General features: G+C 36.0%; 1 protein-coding gene across 1 annotated transcript in view; it reads left to right on the top strand.

The window, feature by feature from the left end:
- TSBP1 (testis expressed basic protein 1) overlaps positions 1-20,267 on the top strand; it is an 81,580-nt gene that overhangs the window by 49,311 nt on the left and 12,002 nt on the right. The window contains 12 exon segments of the mRNA XM_054698705.1: positions 120-140; positions 987-1,001; positions 1,710-1,733; positions 2,394-2,417; positions 2,713-2,736; positions 2,879-2,899; positions 3,558-3,578; positions 13,589-13,609; positions 15,108-15,125; positions 17,045-17,065; positions 17,790-17,807; positions 18,815-18,835. Of these exon segments, the coding sequence (XP_054554680.1) occupies positions 120-140; positions 987-1,001; positions 1,710-1,733; positions 2,394-2,417; positions 2,713-2,736; positions 2,879-2,899; positions 3,558-3,578; positions 13,589-13,609; positions 15,108-15,125; positions 17,045-17,065; positions 17,790-17,807; positions 18,815-18,835 (249 nt within the window).

Raw genomic sequence — 20,267 nt, 5'->3', positions numbered from 1 at the left:
GAGTGGGTACGTAAGCCCACACACTGCCCTGAGTTAATAGGCAGGTTTCAGAGCTCCCTGTATCCTCCATAAAGTTACATACTCTGACTTCTCTTTTTTTCCTTCTATTTTTCCACTAGATGAAACCTCAGAAGTGACCAGTAAGTTCTACCCTTGTCCTTTTTTTTAAAGATTTATTTATTTATGCATACAAGAACTGGGGTACAGGCCAGAGATGTGGGCAGTGAGAGGATTCACCAGAGACAGAGTGGGCAACAGAACAGGCAGATTGACTGAAACACACTGCTGAGGGGAGCAGTGGGCAAATCAGGAGAGGTCTGCTGCGCCATGTGGGTAGCTCCCTGGCTGGGAATCAAACTTGTGCTGCAGTGGCTGTGGCTAGTGGCTAGCTTCATAGGTTGCCTCTTAACCCCTTGCACCACCAGGGAGGCCCTCTACCCCTATTCTTATAGAACAGTTGACTTCAGCTTCTTTAAGTGTCTGGGGTCCTTTGTTTCTGTCTTCTGGGTATATATTCTTGTACCCTAACTCTAAGAACTGAATGAAGTGAGAATGCAATCCCCACTCAGAAATCCAAGATAATACATAATATATTAAATATGTATGATATATATTAAAATTATCAGTAGAAACTATATATTCATAGTGACTTGTCAATAAGGGAGGGAGAATACTTGTATCAGTGAATAAAAACTTGCATGGAGAAGACAAGTGAAGGCAGGACAGTTTAAATTACCAATCTGCTATAGGATTTTAAGCACTTACCTGTCACTGCCAAAATGGAAGCTATAACTAAGCCCCCCACCTACAGCCTTCCAGACCAAGCAGGAGACAGAATCCCCAGGGCCTGATGGCAGCTGTGTTCCCCAGCACAGGGCTTTGATGCTCCCCCTCCATTGCCATTCCTGATATCCCCTCTCAGTAGAAACCAGAAAACTAGTTCCTCTTCATCAGCCTTTCCACACTAATTTCTCTTTCTTTTACAGCTGCAGGATCCTCTGGTAAGTTTGACTATTTCCCTTCATGATGGGACAAAATTTTCTCCAGCAATGTCTAACGATATTCTTTTATTTTTTTTGTTTGTTTTTATTTTTATATTGTCATATCATTATTTCATGTCCTTGTTTGTTTCTTCACAATATAGTAACAAATCAAAAACCAAGATTTATCCCTCTATATTGGGATTGCAATAGTCAAAGTTCCTGTTTCTTTGACCCCTTGTTTTTCCACTACTGAGAATTCCACTAGGTTATTAAGAAGTTTCTAAAATATTCATGATTCACATAAATTAAAAAGCAGAGAAAAAAGTTTGTCCATGGTCCTTATTGCCAATAAGGAGCTTTTCATACAGAAGGGGAAAAGTGAATGGGAGAAAAAAATCTATAGTTAATATTTCTGTTTTCTGGCTGGATCATCTATGCAAGCAATTAATAAATTGTTTCTCTGCTGCACCCCTGTTGAAGTCCAGTGGTATCTATTGGAATTTGAGTACCAATAGGGGAACAGAAAACTTGTTTTCTTAGCCTTTTGCTTCTCCATAACATACTACCAGCTGCTTAAAAATTTTCTAGAAATCTCAAATGCATCTACCTTAAAAAAAAAAAAAAGCTGTAATTATATAACTAGGAAATTTACCAATAGGAAAAAAAAATGAATAGGCAAGTAAATAAGAAAGGACAAATAAGCAATTTTTCTTGCTTGTTTTTCAGTGGAGTCAACTCATCAACCAATCAGTAAGTCTGAGTGTTCATTTAATTCTCTGCCACAGGGATCAATTGATTTCTAGCGGGGTTTAAGAGACTTTATCTTACCAGGTTTAATTTTAAAAGAGTTGAGGTACATCTTGGCCTCCTGCTATCTCATTATCAAAATACCTATGAATTATAAATGTACTAGAAAGTTCTAAGCTACTGATATACAAAAATACAATGAATGTATTTACTCTATCTCCTATGTAATAAGAACTATATGGGTGCTTTAATTAAAGAAATCCATTAAAAGAGACTGTCTACAGAAAATGGAAAAATGAAGAGGGGGAGTTAGGGACAAATACTTTTTAAAACAGTTTTCCATTTGGACTTCCTGCCCTACCCTGTTGTTTTTCCACATTTGAATACCAAGAAATCTGAGAAACACTTCCTTGATCATATAGGGATTTTAAGGGCTTAGTAATCCTGTTTCCTTGATATCGTGTTTGACATATCCAGTAGTAAACCGAACTTTTTAATAATTTTATGGACAAATCAAATTTCACTGATTTATATAAAAAAAGAAAGGGGAAATTTTTTCATCAGTTAAAAATGATATTTCACATGGAACTTCACAAATTGAAAAAAAAACAAGTTAATTGGGGAAGAAAAGGATGTAACAATTCTCTCTGTTCTATTTTCTAGCAAGACCAACTCCACATGCCCTCAGTAAGTCTATTTCTTCCACTGTGGGGCCCTGTAACCCCTCCCTCCCCTGGCAGTGCTGGGTTCTGAGGACGGGGGTGCACACTTCCTTCACCAATTTCCTCCCATGGTCAAAATTCCAGTGTTATTAATGATTTTGTTGGAAAATTCAAATCCTGGTGATTTACTTTAAAAGTAAATAAAGGCCAAAGGGAGCATTCTTCCTCATTGTTATAATGGCCTGTCCTGAGGAATTCACTAAGTAGAAAACATAGTGGGAGAGAAAATGGTTGCACAGATACTTCTGCTTGTCTTTCAGCTGCTCCACCTTCAATGCCTGGTGGTAAGTTCAGTCTATTTTTCTATTGTTATCTGCATTTATTGTTGTTGTTCCCTGTAACACCTGGAGACTCAGATAGGCATCCATAGAAGCAATATCATTCCATTCAGATAAATATTCATTGGTATCTAATTTTTTTTTTTAGGTCTGCCCCTGGCACCCATAAGTAAGTATTGCATCTGTGTCTCTACTTTGGTTCACTTTGGTCTTCAAGGTCTAGGGGACTTTGCTCCATTAATGTAATTTGAATCTCTCACTACTCTCGTTTCCTTATTATCCAGATTCCTGTACACTGTAGATAATTTCAGAAATTGGTATTAAAGGAAAAGATAAGCTAGTATTTGTAAATAACAACCCCCAAAAACCTGAATGATGCAGTATAAGAATTGAGGTAGGCAGAATGTTGATTGGGTTTGGGGGTTGTGAGAATGAGAGAAAAAGCCCAAAATATTTAATGGATGTTTAAATGGAGAAAGAACCTGAGTATTCTCTCAAAGATCATGATGCTATTTAAAGGAAACTAAAAGTTCCAGTGGCTATTATTTGGGAATTTACCTAAAGTTATTCAGGTCCAATAATGAAGAAGGTCTTTCAGAAAACCCTGCCTTTGACTTCATCATAACACATCACTCCTTCACCTAACATCTAAGTTTGTATTGCACCTACTCTACAGGTGTAATTTGTACAGGGTAGTTTGGGATGCTTTCTTTCTTATGCCCGCCTAATCCTGCCCTCATAGAAACCAGCAGAATATGTTAGGTAATATATTGTGTTTTTTCTACTTAAGAAAAAAATACATGAATTTCTTTCTGCTTATTCTTCAGTGATTTCACAGAGAACATCAAGTAAGTTCTTTACTTCTCGATTTGTCATATGTGAGACTTTTTCTGAACCAAGAGGCTTCTATTTCTAGTAGACAAAAGAGTGAGACTCACATAGTCATTTATATCTGCATTACACAAAGTGTTCAGATTAGTAATTGAAGGATTTTCCTTTATTTCTGTTCTTAACTCAGTTTCCCAGGAAACAGACCTCAATAGTAATTCAGTATTTAAACCAGATCAAGTAATGATAATAGTGATTTTAATACAGAATTCAGGAAACCACATTTTACACTATGTCCTAGTTTTCCATAATTCAAATCTGATTCTCATACCTAGTTTACAAATAAATTTCATGTAATCCCAGTTTCCTGTGGGATTTCTCAAATGAAATTAAGCCACAAAGCAGATTAGCAAACCTCTAAACAGGCATTCAACTATGGAATAAGTTGTCATATCCTTTCTCACAGACAACCCCGATTTTTGTAAAAAGTTCTCTTATTAATAACCTCAGTTTCTGGGCCTCCTCTGGTGGCACAGGCAGTTGAGTGCAGCGCTGAGAAGCTGTCCACAGCCTCTGCAGCATGAGTTTGATCCCGGCTGGTCAGCAAGAGTCCCACATGGCGCAGCAGACCTCTCCTGGCTCGCCCGCTGCTCCCCTCAGCAGTGTATTTCAGTCAGTCTGCCTCTTCTGTCCCCTGCTCTGTCTCTGGTGAATCCTCTCACCCTCCCGTTTATCTGGCCTGTACCCCGGTTCTGGTATGCATGAATAAAAAATAATTTTTTAAAAAATAATAAAAACCTGAGTTTCTTTTTTTTTAACATTTATTTATTTGTGCATACAAGAACCAGGATACAGGCCAGGGATGCAGAGGGTGAGAGGATCCACCAGCGACAGAGTGGGGAACAGAACAGGCAGACTGACTGAAATACACTGCTGGGGGCTGCAGCCGGTGAGACAGGGGAGGTCCTCTGTGCCATGAGGGCAGCTCCCTGGCAGGGCAGGTATCAAACTTGTGCTGCAGAGGCTGCACAGCCTCACAGTGCTGTGCTTAGGCCCTTGTGCCACCAGGGGAAGCCCAAGACCTCAGTTTCTTACAGAAAAATACTGTGCCTTCTTCTACCACAACATCATTCCCTAGTCAACTACTCACAGCTGAAGATTTCCTTGAATCTTCCCATTACAGTTGTTTGAAGGCATAGAAGAAAGGTGATGTTTGAGATAGATGAACTACTTAGACCATTTGTGCATCTGTGCATTTCAAGCTCCAGGAATTCCTTCCCATTCTGTTCTAGATTTGAGCAACATTTCCTGGGATTAGTCCCACCTCAGTAAGCTAGTGAGAGAAAAGGGAGGTTATTGCTACTTTTTCTTCAATTTTTCCCCTCCTTTTCAATTTTGTATAATACTTTTAGTTCTGTAAAAAATGAATTGGCTTTGTGATAGGAAGTGAACTGAATCCATATATTGTTTTGGATAAGATGGTCATGTTTTTAAGATGGACATTTTAGCAATGTTTGTTCTTTCAATCCATGAGCATGTCATCTCTTTCCTTTAATTTTGTTTCTTCTCCCTCTTCTTTTAATAATATAATATTCAATGTACAGATCTTTCACCACCTTTGTTAAATTTATTTCTAGGTGTGTAATTCTTTCTGGTACATTAATGGGATTCTTTTTTCTACTTCTCCTTCTGGTCATCAGTTGCTTACATGTAGTTGTTTGCATTTTTCTGATAGCCTGCAGAAATTTTTATGTATTTAATTTGTATCCTGCCACTTTACTATACTGATTTATTGCCTCTAACAGATTTTAGTGGAGTCTTTACAGCTTTACATGTGTCATCTGCAAATAGTGATAGTTAATTTCTTTCTTTCCTATTTGGATAAACCTTATTTCCCTTTCTTGCCTAATTGCCCTGGCTGGGACTTCCAATATTTCTTTTTAATTTTTTTTTAAGATTTATTTATTTATACAAGAACTGGGGTACAGGCCAGATGTGGGGGAGGGTGAGAAGATTCACTAGAGACAGAGGGGGGAACAAAACAGACAGACTGATGAAATACACTGCTGAGGGGAGCAGCAGGCAAGACAGGAGAGGTCTGCTGCGCCATGTGGGTTTCTTCCAGGCCAGCTGGGATTGAACTCGTGCTGTAGAAGCTGTGGACAGCTTCACAGTGCGGCACTCAACCGCCTGCATCACCAGGGAGGCCCTCGGACTTCCAATATTATGTTGAATTATTTGGTAAAAGAGAACATCCTTGTCTTGTTCCTGATTTCAGAGAAATTTTTTTTCAGTTTTTCAGAACTGAATATAATGTAACCTGTTAATTTTTCATTCATGGTTTTTATTCAGTTGAGCTACATTTCTTTTATTCTCATTTTATTGAGAGATTTATCATAAATGGATGTGGAATATGTCAAATGATTTTCCACATCTTTTGAATTGTTAATAGATGTTGTTTATGTGGTATATTAAATTACTTGACTTGCATTTATTGAATTATACTTGCATCCATGGAATAAATTCCACTTGGCCCTGGTATATGATCCTTTAAAATACTGTTGAATTCAGTTTGCTAGTATCTTGTAGAGGAATTTGCTCTGTGCTCGTTAGAATGATTGTCCTATATTATTATTCCTGGTAACTTTTTCTATTTTTGGGGGCCTCCCGGATGGCGCAGCGGTTGAGCGCTGGGTTGAGAAGCTGCCCGCGGCCTCTGCGGCGCTGGTTCGAACCCCGGCTGCTCCCCGGCCACCGGAGGAGGGTCCCACATGGTGCGCAGACCTCTCCTGCCACCCGCTGCTCCCCTCAGCAGTGTACTTCGGTCCTTCTGCCTGCTCTGCTCCCCGCTCTGGCTCTGGTGAATTCTCTCACCCTCCCGCGCTTCTGACTGTACCCCGTGCTTGTATAAATAAATAAATTAAAAAAAAAAAAACTTTTTTCTATTTTTTAAAGATTTTACTTATTTTTGTTTAGAAGAACTGGGGTGTAGGCCAGAGGTGTGGGGTGGTGAGATGATTCACCAGAGACACAGTGGGGAGTAGCACAGGGATATCAACTTAAATACACTGCGGAGGGGAACAGCGGGCAAGACAGGAGAGGTCTGCTGCACCATATGTGGGTTATCCCCAACCAGGGAGTGAATTCAGGCCATCTTAGTGCTAGCACTGATACTTAACCCCTAAGCCACCAGGGAGGCCCCTTTCTTTTTCTATTTTTTAATACCAAGATAATATTGACTTCATAAAATGTGCCTAGAAGCATTCCCTCCTCTTCAATTTTTTTTTTTTAGTGTTTGAAAAAGATAGCTCTTAAAACTTCTTGGAAAAAATTAATGAAATGCATTAGTGAAGTCATTTGATGCTGGTCTTTTCATGTTTGCAAGACTCTTGGTTACTATTTCAATTTCCTTGCCTATAATGGTCTCTTCAGATTTCCAAATAAATATACATATATTTGGTATAAATATATGTGGTATAAAGGTAGTTTGGAAAAGAACAAGCAGTTATAAAAAGGGAACAAAGTTGAAATCTTAGAAATAATAACTTACTGAAATTTAAGTGATAAATAATACTGATAATTATTATTAGAGATATATGATTATATATAATAGTTAAATATATTAATCACAATTCAAAGTGAATTAGAATATATAACAGGGGATTTCTTAAAATCATACACACAGAACAGCTTAAGAATACGAAGGAAAAGTAAGAGTCATACTTGAATAGAATGAAGAGTTCAAATGTAATAAATATTCCATAAAGGAGAATTCAGATAATATATGTCAGATAATATTGTAGGATATCATGGCGACAATATTCCACAAGAAAAGAAACTTAAATCTGTGATCAAAAGGGTCTACAGAAGATTGAAAGTAGATAATTTTAAAACCACACACACACACACACACACACACACACACACACTTTCTCTCATGTCAGTCAAAGTCAAAAGTTACTATAGTGACAGAAATAAAAAGAAAAACATAAAGACCACTGGAAAATCATACTCTTAATTTCAAACTTTTAAATTGTATAATTCAAAGCTATAGTAGTCAAAACAGTATGGTATTGACATGAAAGCAGACACATAGATCTATGGAGCAGAATAGAGAGCTCAAAATTAAGCCCAAGCATATATGGTCAATTAATTTACAAATAAATAGTAAGGATATATAATGTGGAAAGTATAGTTCAGTAAATATTGGGGGAAATTAACAGTTACAGGCAAAAAAGAAATGTAACTAGACTACTATCTTATGCAACACACAGATATCAACTCAAGAAATTAAAGACTTAAATATTAAGACCTGAAAGTATAAAACTCTGCAAAGAAAACATAGGGAGTAAGCTCCTTGAGATTAGTTGTGGCAATAATTTTTGGACTTGGTACCTAAAGCAAAGTCAATAAAAGCAAAAATAAATAACTTGGACTACATCAGACTAAAAAGCCCTGCACAGTAGGGAGAATATCAACAAAATGAAAAAAACAGCCAACTGAATGGGAGAAAATATTTGTAGATTGTACATAATACATGTATTTAATATTCAATTATATAAAGAATAAAAACAAATTTAATTTAAAAATGGGCAGATAACTGAATACTTTTCCAAAGAAAATATTCAAATGACAAACAGGCCCATGAAATGTTGTTCAATGTCACTTATCATCAAGGGGATATAAATCAAAATCACAATGAGATGCTGCTTCACATCTGTTAGAATATGTATTATGAAAAGCACAAGAGACTACAAGTTTTGGCAAGGTTATAGATAAAATGGAAATCTTTTGGTGAGAATGTAAATTAGTACAGCCATTATGAAGATTTCTCAAAAAAATTGAAAACAGAACTACCATATGATGCAATGATCCTAAATTTGAGTACGTATCTGTAGGAAATAAAATCACTACCTCCAACAGAGTGATATCTGCACCCCCATGTTCATTATAGCTTTCCACATTTTATTTATAATAACTAAGATATAGACAACAGTATCATTGACAGGTTCATGGATAAAGAGAATATATATATATGAAAAAGAGAATAAATGTGTGATATGTGTACACATGCATATACATATACATATTTATGAGATACCCGCACATTAGATTGTTACACAGCCATAAGAAAGAAGGAAATTCACCTTTTGCAACAACATGGGTGGCCCTTAAGGACATTATGCTGATATAAGTCAGAAAGATACCCTATGTTCTCACTAATATGTGAATATCAAAAAAGTTGATTTCATAGAAATAGAGTAGAATGGTGGTTGCCAGAGAATGGGGACTGGGGAAATGCAGATTGTTGTTCAAAGTTTACAAACCTCCAGTTATAATTTGAATAAGTTCTAGGAAGCCAATATCCAACATGGTGACTAAAACTAGCATTACTGCAATATATTCTTTTTTTTTTTCAATAAGAGTAATTTCATTTTATTTTTTATTTTTTCATTTATATATGTTTTACATCATTGTTCATTTTTATTTTTTTAAGATGTATTTATACATACAAGAGCTGGGGTACAGGCCAGAGATGTAGGGGTGAGAGGACTCACCAGAGACAGAGTAGGGAACAGAACAGGCAGACTAACTGAAATATACTGCTGAGGGGAACCGCGGGCGAGTCAGGAGAGGTCTGCTGCACCATGTGGGTTGCTCCCTGGCCAGCCGGGAATTGAACTCATACTGTAGAGGCTGCGGACTGCCCCATAGTGCAGCACTCAACCCCTTGCGCCACCAGGAGTCCCCATTGCTCATTTTTAAACAATGTTTGCTTCCACCGCATCAGGTGTAGTCCCCATAGAATTTCCCTCACCAATGCCCCCATGCACCATCCCCTCAGCCCCCTTTGCTCCTCTCCCCCTCCCTCCCTCTGATCCCTCTCCATCTGATCCCTCTCCCTCCTCCTCCCCTGCAGGATGTCTCTGATTTATAATTGTCTGTCTGTTTTTATTTTGTTGTGTTTTATATTGTTATTAATTTCCCCCCTCATGTCTTATTTTACTGCATTATGTTCTTGAAAAATATTGAGAGTAGATGTTAAATATTATCACCACACACCAAAAAAAAAAAAATGACAATTTCATAAGGAGCTGGAGATGTTAAATAACCTTATTGTTATAGACAAATCACAATATATGTGTGCATCAAACCATCAGATTATAAACTTAGGTATGTCAACAACATTCCAATGAAGTTAGAAAAAAAAATCTGTGTGACAAAATCAAGAACACAGAAATAGATCCTTATTTTATGAAAAAGTTGATTTCATAACAGATGGCCATATGTCAATCTAGAGTTTTTAGGTAAAAAATAATAGATATTCTACATCACTCTTTTCCTTACCAAAAATTAAGTTAAATAAAACACCTACATATGACTCAGAAAAGTAAGAAGCTTTCAGTTCAAACACCCAGAAATCATCAAGTATAAATTTTGACTAACAAAAATTCAAAACTTTCTATAGACCTAACATACCATACATAGATTATAAAGCCAGAGGCAGTCAGACTGAGGGAAAGCATTGTCAGTGTGCATAACTATCAATGTTATCCCCATTAAAAATACAAATAAAATCTCACAACTAGTTGGAATAGAAAAGAAATTAAATGATTTAAAGATAAGGTTAAACATTTCACAAAGGAAACTGAATGCCTAATACATATTTTAAAAATTACCAAATCTCATTAATGTGTCAAAAAACAATGTAAAAATAAGATACTGCTTTTCTCAAAATGTTTTCTGCAAAATATTTAAAGCCTAACAAGATCAAATATTTGAGATATATAGTGAAAGTGGGAATTTTCCTTCACTAATGAGCAGTTTTTCAGTGAAAACTAAACATCTGCCTGCCCTATGAATTTGGCTTCTGGGCTTAAACACTAGAGAAAAGCCTTGCTTGTGTACATAAGAAGTCATGTACAAAGAAGTCTGTTATGACACTTTAACAATAAGAAATCAGAATTAGGGCCTCCCTGGTGGCACAGGGTTTAAGATGAAACCTATGAAGCTATCTGCAGCCACTTCAACATGAGTTCGATCCCCAGCCAGGGAGCTACCCACATGGTGCAACAGACCTCTCCTGTCTTGCCTGCTGCTCCCCTCAGTAGTGTATTTCAGTAGATCTGCCTGTTCTGTTCCCCACTCTGTCTCTGATGAATCCTTTCACCTTCCGCACCTCTGGCCTGTACCCCAGTTCTTGTATGCATAAATAAATGAATCTTAAAAAAAAGAAATCAGAAGTAATGTAATATAATGTATACCTATCAGTTAGAATAATATACAGCAGTTTAACTTCTCTGAAGAGGAAATGAAAATGGCCAACAGGCATATGAAAAAACATCACTTGTAATCAGGGAAATGCAAATCAAAACTACAATGAGATACCCTTACACCAGTGAGAATGGCACATATTAAAAAAACTAGCAACAACAAATGTTGGCGAGGATGTGGAGAAAAAGGAACTCTCCTGAACTGTAGGTGGGAGTGCAAACTGGTCCAACCACTATGGAAAGCTATGTGGAGATTTCTGGACCTACTAAACATAGAGCTTCCATATGATCCAGCAATTCCACTCTTAGCTATTTACCCAAAGGACACAGAAACATCAATTCCAAAGAACACCTGCACCCCTATATTTATAGCAGCACTATTTACAATAGCTAAGCTTTGGAAACAACCCAAATTCCCAAAAATAGATGACTGGATCAAGATGATGTGGTACATATACACAATGGAATATTACTCAGCATTCAAAAAAGATAAACACATGCAATTTGCAGCAACATGGATGGAGCTGAAGGGATCATGCTCAGCGAAATAAGCCAGAAAGAAAAAGAAAAATACCGAATGGTCTCACTCATAGGAATCTAGAAAACTTAAATAAGGGACCAGGAAAATGAATAACTATAAGAAAGTGAAAATCAAAATCAACAAAAAACTATGAACCAGAGACACTCTATGGGGGGGTGGAGGGTGGGGAGGGGAGGGATTGGGGTCAAAATAAGGGGGTTGCAATTGTATGGGGAATATAAAAATAAAATTTATTTTAAAAAAATATACAGCAGTTTAAGAGGAAAGAACTATGAGTGTCTATGTGAGTCCAAGTGAGGAAAAAATCTTAAATCAGTGTTGACTTAAACAAGCCAGATACAAAATTATATTTATGAATACAAAATATCATCGAAAGATGACGTGCAAATAAATGCAAAAAAAAAAACATTTAAACTAACTGTATTGCTAAAGATGCCACATGTATATGAAAACTTTTTTTAAAAATACTGGTTACAAGGACTCCCCTGGTTGGCGCAGCGGTTGAGCGCTGGGCTGCGAAGCCATCCACAGCCTCTGCAGCACCAGTTCTATCCCTGGCTACTGGTGAGGGTTGAGGGTCCCACATGGTGCTACAGACCTCGCCTGCCGTGCCCACTGCTCCCCTCAGCAGTGCATTTCTTCATCAATCTGCCTGTTCTGTTCCCCGCTTTGGCATATTCTCTCACCCTCCCACACTTCTGACTACCCAGTGCTTGTACAAACAAATAAATAAATCTTAAAAAAAAAAAAATTAGTGCAACTCAAATTCATTCATAATAGTTTTCTTCTGTGCATTTGGATTGTTTCCAGGTTTTACCTATTGTAAAGAGTTCTGCAATAAACATAGGTGTAAAGGTGTTCTTTGCAATCAGTGTTTTTGTGTTCTTGGGCAGATCCCTAGGAGTGGAATTGTGGGGGTCATATGGTAGCTCCATTTTCAGTAGACTGAGGAAACTCCAGACAGCTTTCCATAGTGGTTGGACTAGTCTGCACTCCCACCAGCAATGTAGGAGAGTTCTTTTTTCACCACATCCTCGCCAACATTTGTTGTTGCTTGTTTTTTGGTTTTTTTTTTTTTTTTTGATACGTGAACCAAATAAGACATCAATGTAAAAAAAAAAAAATAACAACAGTACAAAACACAACAAAGCAAAAACAGACAATTATAAATCAGAGACATCCTGCAGGGGAGGAGGAGGGAAAGGGATGAGAAGGAGGGAAGGAGGAGCACAGGGGACTGTGGTGATGGTGCACTGGGGAAGGAAACTCCATGGGGACTACACCTGAGGGGGTGGGGGAGGTAAATATTGTTTAAAAATGAAAAACCATGTAAAAAATTAAAAAATGAATAAAATAAAGAATTTTAAAAATAAAATAAATACATACATCATTTTAAAAAATAGTTTTCTTCTGTGTAGGTTTCTCATTCTCACATGGAGTGGTTTTGTTTCTTAGAGTCATGGTGCATCAATATCTCCTTTTCAAATCTTACTTTTTCACAGATCTCCGCTTTTCTTTTCCATGCTTTGTCTTTCCAGTGACTTCCTAAAAGAACAAGCTTTTGCCCCAAAAGTGAATTACTTATTTCACCTCTTGCTATACAAAATTAAAAATCTCCTTATAACTTTGAAATTATTCCTAGCCTTATCAAGTTTCAAAATCTTATAACTGAAATTCTGCCAGGGCTTAGGCACAAAAGGCCATATGATCATCCTTTCCCAGCAAGTTCTTGCTCACCCTCATGCATCTTGTGTCGGGGTAACGGTCTGTCTTCATCTTGCTCAAATCTGTTTCAACTATAAGACACAAAATCTTGGGTGTATGAGGACAAAGGAAAAAGGCAAATATTCTGAGGCTGGCCACAGCAGAGGGAATTTCTTAAGTGCTTGACTCCATAGAGACAATGCCAAGCATGAGAGATGTGGTAGGGGTAGAAAGGAAAAATAGCAAAGGACCAACAAAGTTACAATTAAAATAGATTGGGGTGTGACACATTTCCTGATTCCACATAGACCAAGATATGAAAAGGAAGAATGAGCTCTCAAGTGGATCCTTTTTCCTTTAACATTCCCAAGACAATTATGTCCTAGCTTAACCCCCGCTTCTTTTCACTACTATTCAGGGTGTGATAGGCATGCTTACATGACATCAGTGAAAATGTAGTTTCTGTTTTTTTCTGACAACCATGCTAATTTGTTTGTGTTTTTTATTAAAGCCAGACCCGAGAAATCTACCAGTAAGTCCTACTTTTTTTTTAATGCTACTATTAGAGTTGATTTCTGGTAGTATCTAGAGACCTTTTTTTTTTTTTTTAAAGATCAATTAGTATTTTTTTTTATAAATTTTATTTTTATATTCCCCATACAATTTCAACCTCCCCATTCTGACCCCAGTCCCTCCCCTCCTGCCCCCCACCCCCCAAAAAATGTTTCTGGTTCATAGTTTTTTGTTGATTTTGATTTTCACTTTCTTACAGTTATTCATTTTCCTGGTCCCTTATTTAAGTTTTCTAGATTCCTGCTATGAGTGAGACCATCCGGTATTTTTCTTTTTCTTTCTGGCTTATTTCGCTGAGCATGATCCCTTCCAGCGCCATCCATGTTGCTGCAAATTGCATGTGTTTATCTTTTTTAAATGCTGAGTAGTATTCCATGGTATATATGTACCACATCTTCTTGATCCAGTCATCTATTTTTGGGCATCTGGGCTGTTTCCAAAGCTTAGCTATTGTAAATAGTGCTGCTATAAACATAGAGACCCTTTTATACCATTTTTAGTATGAATATACCAAGATTTAAGATTATGATTTCTTATTCTATGGTTAACTAATTTTTTCAGTTTTCCTGCCTTCTAATTTCTTGTTTTCCTAGTCCTTTTCCCAATATGTTGCTCCATTTTCAGCTACCAAATCCATTTAGAGGATACAAGGTGCTATAATAACAAATAGTTACCAACTACTTACAATGTGCCAAGAACTGTACTCAGGGCTTTATGTATGCACAAACATTATATCTAAGAAATATATTTATTCTTATTATAAAGAGAAGGAACTAGTAAAACTAGGTAACTTGCCTATGATCCCGTAATTACAAGTAGCAGAAGCAGGGATTCAAATCCAGGTCTGTTTATCTGACTCTGAAGTCAAGCAGTGCCTCCATTCTAGTTAGAGGATAAGAAATATGATCCCCTGGTGGTATAAGGGGTTAAGTCTCAGTACTATGAAGCTATCAGTAGCCACTGCAGCACAAGTTCAATCCCCAGTCAGGGAGCTACCCACATGGTGCAGCAGACCTCTCCTGGCCTGCCCACTGCTCCCCTCAGCAGCGTATCTCAGTCAATTGTCCTGTTCTGTTCCCTACTCTGTCTCTAGAGAATCCTCTCACACCCCCACACACACCCCTCTGGCCTGTACCCCAGTTTTTGTATGCATAAATAGATCTTTTTAAAAATGGCATAAAAATATTATCAACAAATAATTTTTGGAATATTAATTGATAAAAATGAGAAGAAATAGCTTCTCCCAATAATTCACTTTTATCCTTCTTTCCAAAATGTCATCCAAATTGATAGGAACTTGAGCTAATAATCAAGATATTTATTCTCCCACTATATTTGGCTGGTTCTAAATATAGCGTATGATGGTCTTTCAAATTTTGTCACCAAAACTTCTAGCCTAGATTGAGAAATAACTGTTCTTCCAGAAACCTCTCATGCATTCATTTTCTTTTTCACAGTAAGACAACAAAAGCAAAGTAAGTTCTATGTCTGTTCATCAATTTGGGGGCTGGTTGCTATACTGATTATTGCTTTTCTGAACGTGCAAGGCCTTGACATTCAAGTTTTCACCCTCTCTTAATTTTACATTTATAGCTTCTTCTAAAATTAATGATAAATAATTTAGAAAGTAAAAACCCATGGATAGAAAATGAAACGAGTTAGCTACGGGTGGCCTGTAGCTAAAAATAATGCTTTTGAACATTTTGTTTTATAAATTGTCACCTGTAAAAAAAAAGTTAACTATCACTATTTTTATTATTAGAGTTTATAAATAATTTTGGTAGAAAATTTACAAAATAAGTGAAGACAGAAATAAAATTTAATGTGAAATTTACATTTATTGAAAATCTATTTATAAGAGTCTACCATGCTCCGTGCAGTAGGGACCAGAACAGAAAAATGCACTGTCCTCCCAGAGTTTACATGAACTTAAACATTCCTGACATGTTTTTCATCTAGAGATATTGAGAATAGGAAGTAAAAGTAGTTCATTTCTCCCACTTCTTTCAGAAATGGAGCTTTTGGATCTTACAAAAATTTTCAGTATTAATTAAAAGTAAATTTTTGTCCTCACTCACTGAAGAGTATCAGTGAGTGTCATGTTCTCTATACCCACATAAGTTCCCTTTCCATTTGATATTTCTATTGTAAGCTCCCTGTAGACTTTTTTCTAAATGTGCTTGTTTCATTTCAAGGGAAAGAGTGACATTTATCTCTTTCACATCTACTCCTTAGAATTCTGCTAAAATATTTATGATTTTTTAGAAAGCCATAAACCACAAAGATTAGTGAAAAACTAAATGTGATAGATTTTTCCTAGTATGTTCAAATGTCTTGCTGTTACTGGAAAGCTGGTTTTAGTTCACCTAGCTAATAAAAGGAAACAGAGCTTGAAGAGAAGGAAATCTGTTTAATTTGTCAAAAAATTAAGAAGGGCAGCAGACTAGAGTCTGAAAGACCATGGTCCCTCTTTTTAAAAGAGGACAGGGGGATTTATCCAGAGTTACAAGGGAGTAGAAGGGGTAGTGGGCCAGGGTCAGCATGTCCATCCTTGTGATGCAGGCATCTGAAGATTTTGGTTCACACCAGCTTGCTCTCACCATCAACTGGTGCTCAGCAATTCAGATGTTATATTCCTACTGACATTTGCTCTTCTTCCCTCAGAATATAAGAAAACAAAGTTTGTTAAGCTGGGGGGATAAATAAAGAAAGGAAATGGGAGAGTTTTTCTGCTGGGACAGAGAGAGACATATGTATATAGTTTGTTGCTGCATCATTGCTGACAATAACATATTGCACACTTTCAAAGACTTAAGTAAGGACAAAATAGAGGTCACATACTACTGTCCTAGGAGGGAGGCAGGAAAAGTGAAATCTATCCTCACTTCTGACAGGGCTAGAGATGCTCTTGATCATTGAGCTTTGCATACAAATTGATCAACTTGGAATACTGAGAAATAACTGTAAAATGAAACTGAGAAATTATTAAAAGTAGAATGAAAATCTCTTGGCATTGGCCTTACTAATATTTCAATAAAAAGCTTTCATTTTCAACTAAATATAAGGTAGAAATGACAAAGAAAAGTTCCTCAAAAACTCAAGAAAGGGTAAACAGTAAGTGAAAGGAATAGCATGAACACAGAAGTAAAATTTAAAGGTTATGAGGCTTTTTCAGTTCTGTGATATCTCAATTTCCAAAAGAAACTGGATGATAACAGAAAATAACACTTCTTTCTCAATCTTACAAAACAACTGGAAAAGAGAGACTAAGGTATTTTTTTTTCTTCTCCATTCCAGAAATTCCTGTCTGTAAAGAATATTAGTAACAACTTTATTTTCAATGTCAATTCTGTTTTTGTGTCCACTATACTAATAATTTGTGTTTGGATTTTAGCACATGCAGCAGTACCTCTCAGTAAGTTTCTTATCTTTTCATCAAGCTGGTAAAAATTGGGATCCCAGAATGAGGAGAAAATTGTTTCTAATTTGGACCAATTCAATTTAATGTCTGCATCTATAAATATTCCCTCTCCTTATACAGCATCATGCTGGATAATAAATTACCCAATGGGAAGAGTAAACATTTGATTAAGAGACTATAAAAGAGACATTTTGTTTTCTAAAAGAAACAAAAAACCTAATCGATTTTTAATAACAAATAAATAGTTGTCCATACTGCAAAAAGAGAATAAAGACATGTAAGTTAGAATTTACCTAATGTGGAGATACCAGAATAGTATCAGGGAGGAATAGAGGAAAAGTCAGGGAGATTTAGGTGTGGGAGAGGAAAAAAAAATACTATAATTTTCATTCAAACTTGTTTAAAAGTTCTCTGCAGGATTTAAATCCTCCAAACTAAATAATGAAGAAAAGGAAATGTCCTCAGTATATAAGTACTAGCCCACTCTGCTTTTCTATTAGATTGAAATAGCCTGAAGCCTGTCATTTCAGACTGGGACTATTATCTTACCACAAAAGAAATGTTCATCCCTCTTATTCCATCATGATTGTCTTTCTGGGGAAGATTTGATGTTTTTTAAATATCTCTTTGTTAATGCCTTGGAATGGGAAAGGAAGAAAACTATATTCTTGATTCTAAAACTCTGCTAATAAATTTTTGTTTCATGTTGTTCTATCAGTTGCTCCAGTGCCTATTGGTAAGTTTCCATTTCTTAATTCTGGTATACTTTGGAAAATTTTCCATACAGTAAGGAATTACTTTCCCCCTTGGATCCCTGAATAAAATCTGGAAAATGAAACTGATAAATTGTTAAAATTATGAAAATTTCTTGGGATTGGCTCCACTAATATTTCAACCAAGAGTTGATTTTCAACTAAATATAAGGTAAAAATGACAAAGAAAAGTGGGACCACATTTTTATCTCTCCTAAACAAATTTTTCATGTTCCAATTACTCTAAGAGTAGAGTCACCAACTCTACTAGAGAGACCATGTTAGTTAGTCATTCTTTCAAAGAAACAGCCCCAGAGAAAAGCTTTTTTTATGTTTTTGGTACAAGATTCTGAAGTTACTCTAGTAGTTTAGCTCTTTAGTTGGTAAAGAAGAAAGAGTTTCTTCTAAGTTCTCATTAGATAGTGTAATCACTTTAAATTTTATGAGAGAGCTAAATAATTTATCAGGATAAAACATCTGTCCATTCTAACTACTTTTAGCACACTAGCATGTTTTACACATGACATTTCTTAAGCCGACTGCAGTATTCGGATTAAATCCCAAAGATTTTCATAAAGATGAAAAATGGAAAAAAAATCATCATCACAAAAGTTTTAAAATTAATAATTGTAATTAAACTTTCTATACTGCACAAAAGAATATGATGAGAATTGAAATAGTGGTTGGGGTCTGAAAGGGAAAACAGAAAAGAAGGTGAAAAGAGAACTTAAATTAGTAACCTGTAACTGATAATCTGTATCCTGAAAGGCTATGACTCTTGCCTGGTTAAGAATGTTAAATACATATATATATATATCACTGGAAAAAAAAAAAACAGTAGACCTTTACTCATATCAAACAAGCCTTCCAAAATGGCCTGCATATTTAGGTTTCTAAAGTAGAGTTAATATAATTTTAAAAAGAAGCATATTCATTATACAATTCAACAACATTTAACAAAACTAATAGTTTGCTTTATTTTATTTATTAGCAATTGGTCCAGTAGCAGCTGGTGAGTTCTGATTACCTTTCTCAGTTGCCTCTGGGCCTCTGAAGCATCTGGATTCCTTTAATTGCTTGACTCTTTTGACACCTGACCACTCAGAGGGTCAGAATATTTTCCATCCCTTTTCCTGACATTTTCTAGTATTCCTTTAAGGTACTAATAGCTTTGTTTATTTGGAGGAGGGGGTATTCTTGTTTTGTTTTTGGTTTTTGTAAATCAAAGACTCACAGAAGTGGGGAACTACATAGCAAAGATAAAGAAAGAAAATATTTCTTCATTTTGTTAAAGAATCAAGTTACAGAAGGGAAACCATGCTGGCAAAATATGTTAAGGTCAGATCATAGGAAAAACCATGAAAATAATACACTAAGAAATATATATTTCAATGTGAGGCTCCGAGCTCCCAAGACAAATGTCAAAAGATGAAAAGTGGCAAAAATTAAATGAGAAGATGTGAGAGTATAACAACAGACAGGCTGTGCAAATGTAAGCAAAGAAAATACTAACTGAAATAGAGTTGAAGTGAGAAAGATTGATTGTTGTTCTCTCTTTCATAAAATTTACCATATCTAAACCTGGACCACCACTGCAGCTCAGATAACAAGGTTTAGAAAAATTTTGAAAGGCTTTTCTGATTTTCTCTCTGAAAAAAAATTAAATTGAGACTTGCTTTTCATAATAGTCAGGCAAACTGTAAACATTTACTTGTGTTTCCATTGTCCAAAAAAAAAAAAAAACTAAACCAATTAAAAAGCAAAGATTAACACAATAAGATCAAAGAATTAAATATATGAAAAGATGTTTCATTATGCTAAGTGAAATAATTTAAAAAAAAAAGACTAATACAGGATGGTTTTGTTCATATGTAGAATAAAACAAACAAGTGAACTAATGAAACAAAACAAAAATAACTCTCAGATTCTGAGAACAGAATGGTGGTTATCCAAGGGGTGGGAGGAATAGGTAGTGGTGCAAATTTGATAGTGTTGAATGGCAGTAGAACTTTGGTAGAGCATGTAGTGTGGTAAATACATTTATCAAGGTATGATGCCATATTCTTGAAACTTACATAGTACACTAAACCATTGCCATTTATGACAACATGGATGGAACTGGAAGTAATTTTGTAAAGAGTAAAAAGTCAGAGGAAGAGACAAATACCACATAATTTCATTCATATGTAGAATAAAAGATAGAAAAAAAGAAAAGGAACAGACAAAATTAAACCAATACAGATCCTAGAAATGTTGACTACAAAATTGAGGCTCTCAGAGGGGAGTAAAGAGGGGAGGGACCCAGTGGTCTACAATGAAATATTATGGTTTTCTAGAAGGACCAGGAAAAAGAATAACTGATAAGAAAGAAAAAATCAAAATCAACAAACAACTATGAACCAGAGACACACTATGGGGGGGAGTGGGGAAAAGAGGGATTGGGG

Source organism: Talpa occidentalis, unplaced genomic scaffold, assembly GCF_014898055.3.
Source record: "Talpa occidentalis isolate TD23 unplaced genomic scaffold, MPIMG_talOcc4v2.1 talOcc4.2, whole genome shotgun sequence".
Taxonomy (NCBI): Eukaryota; Metazoa; Chordata; class Mammalia; order Eulipotyphla; family Talpidae; genus Talpa; species Talpa occidentalis.
This window is presented reverse-complemented; position numbering and strand designations above follow the sequence as displayed.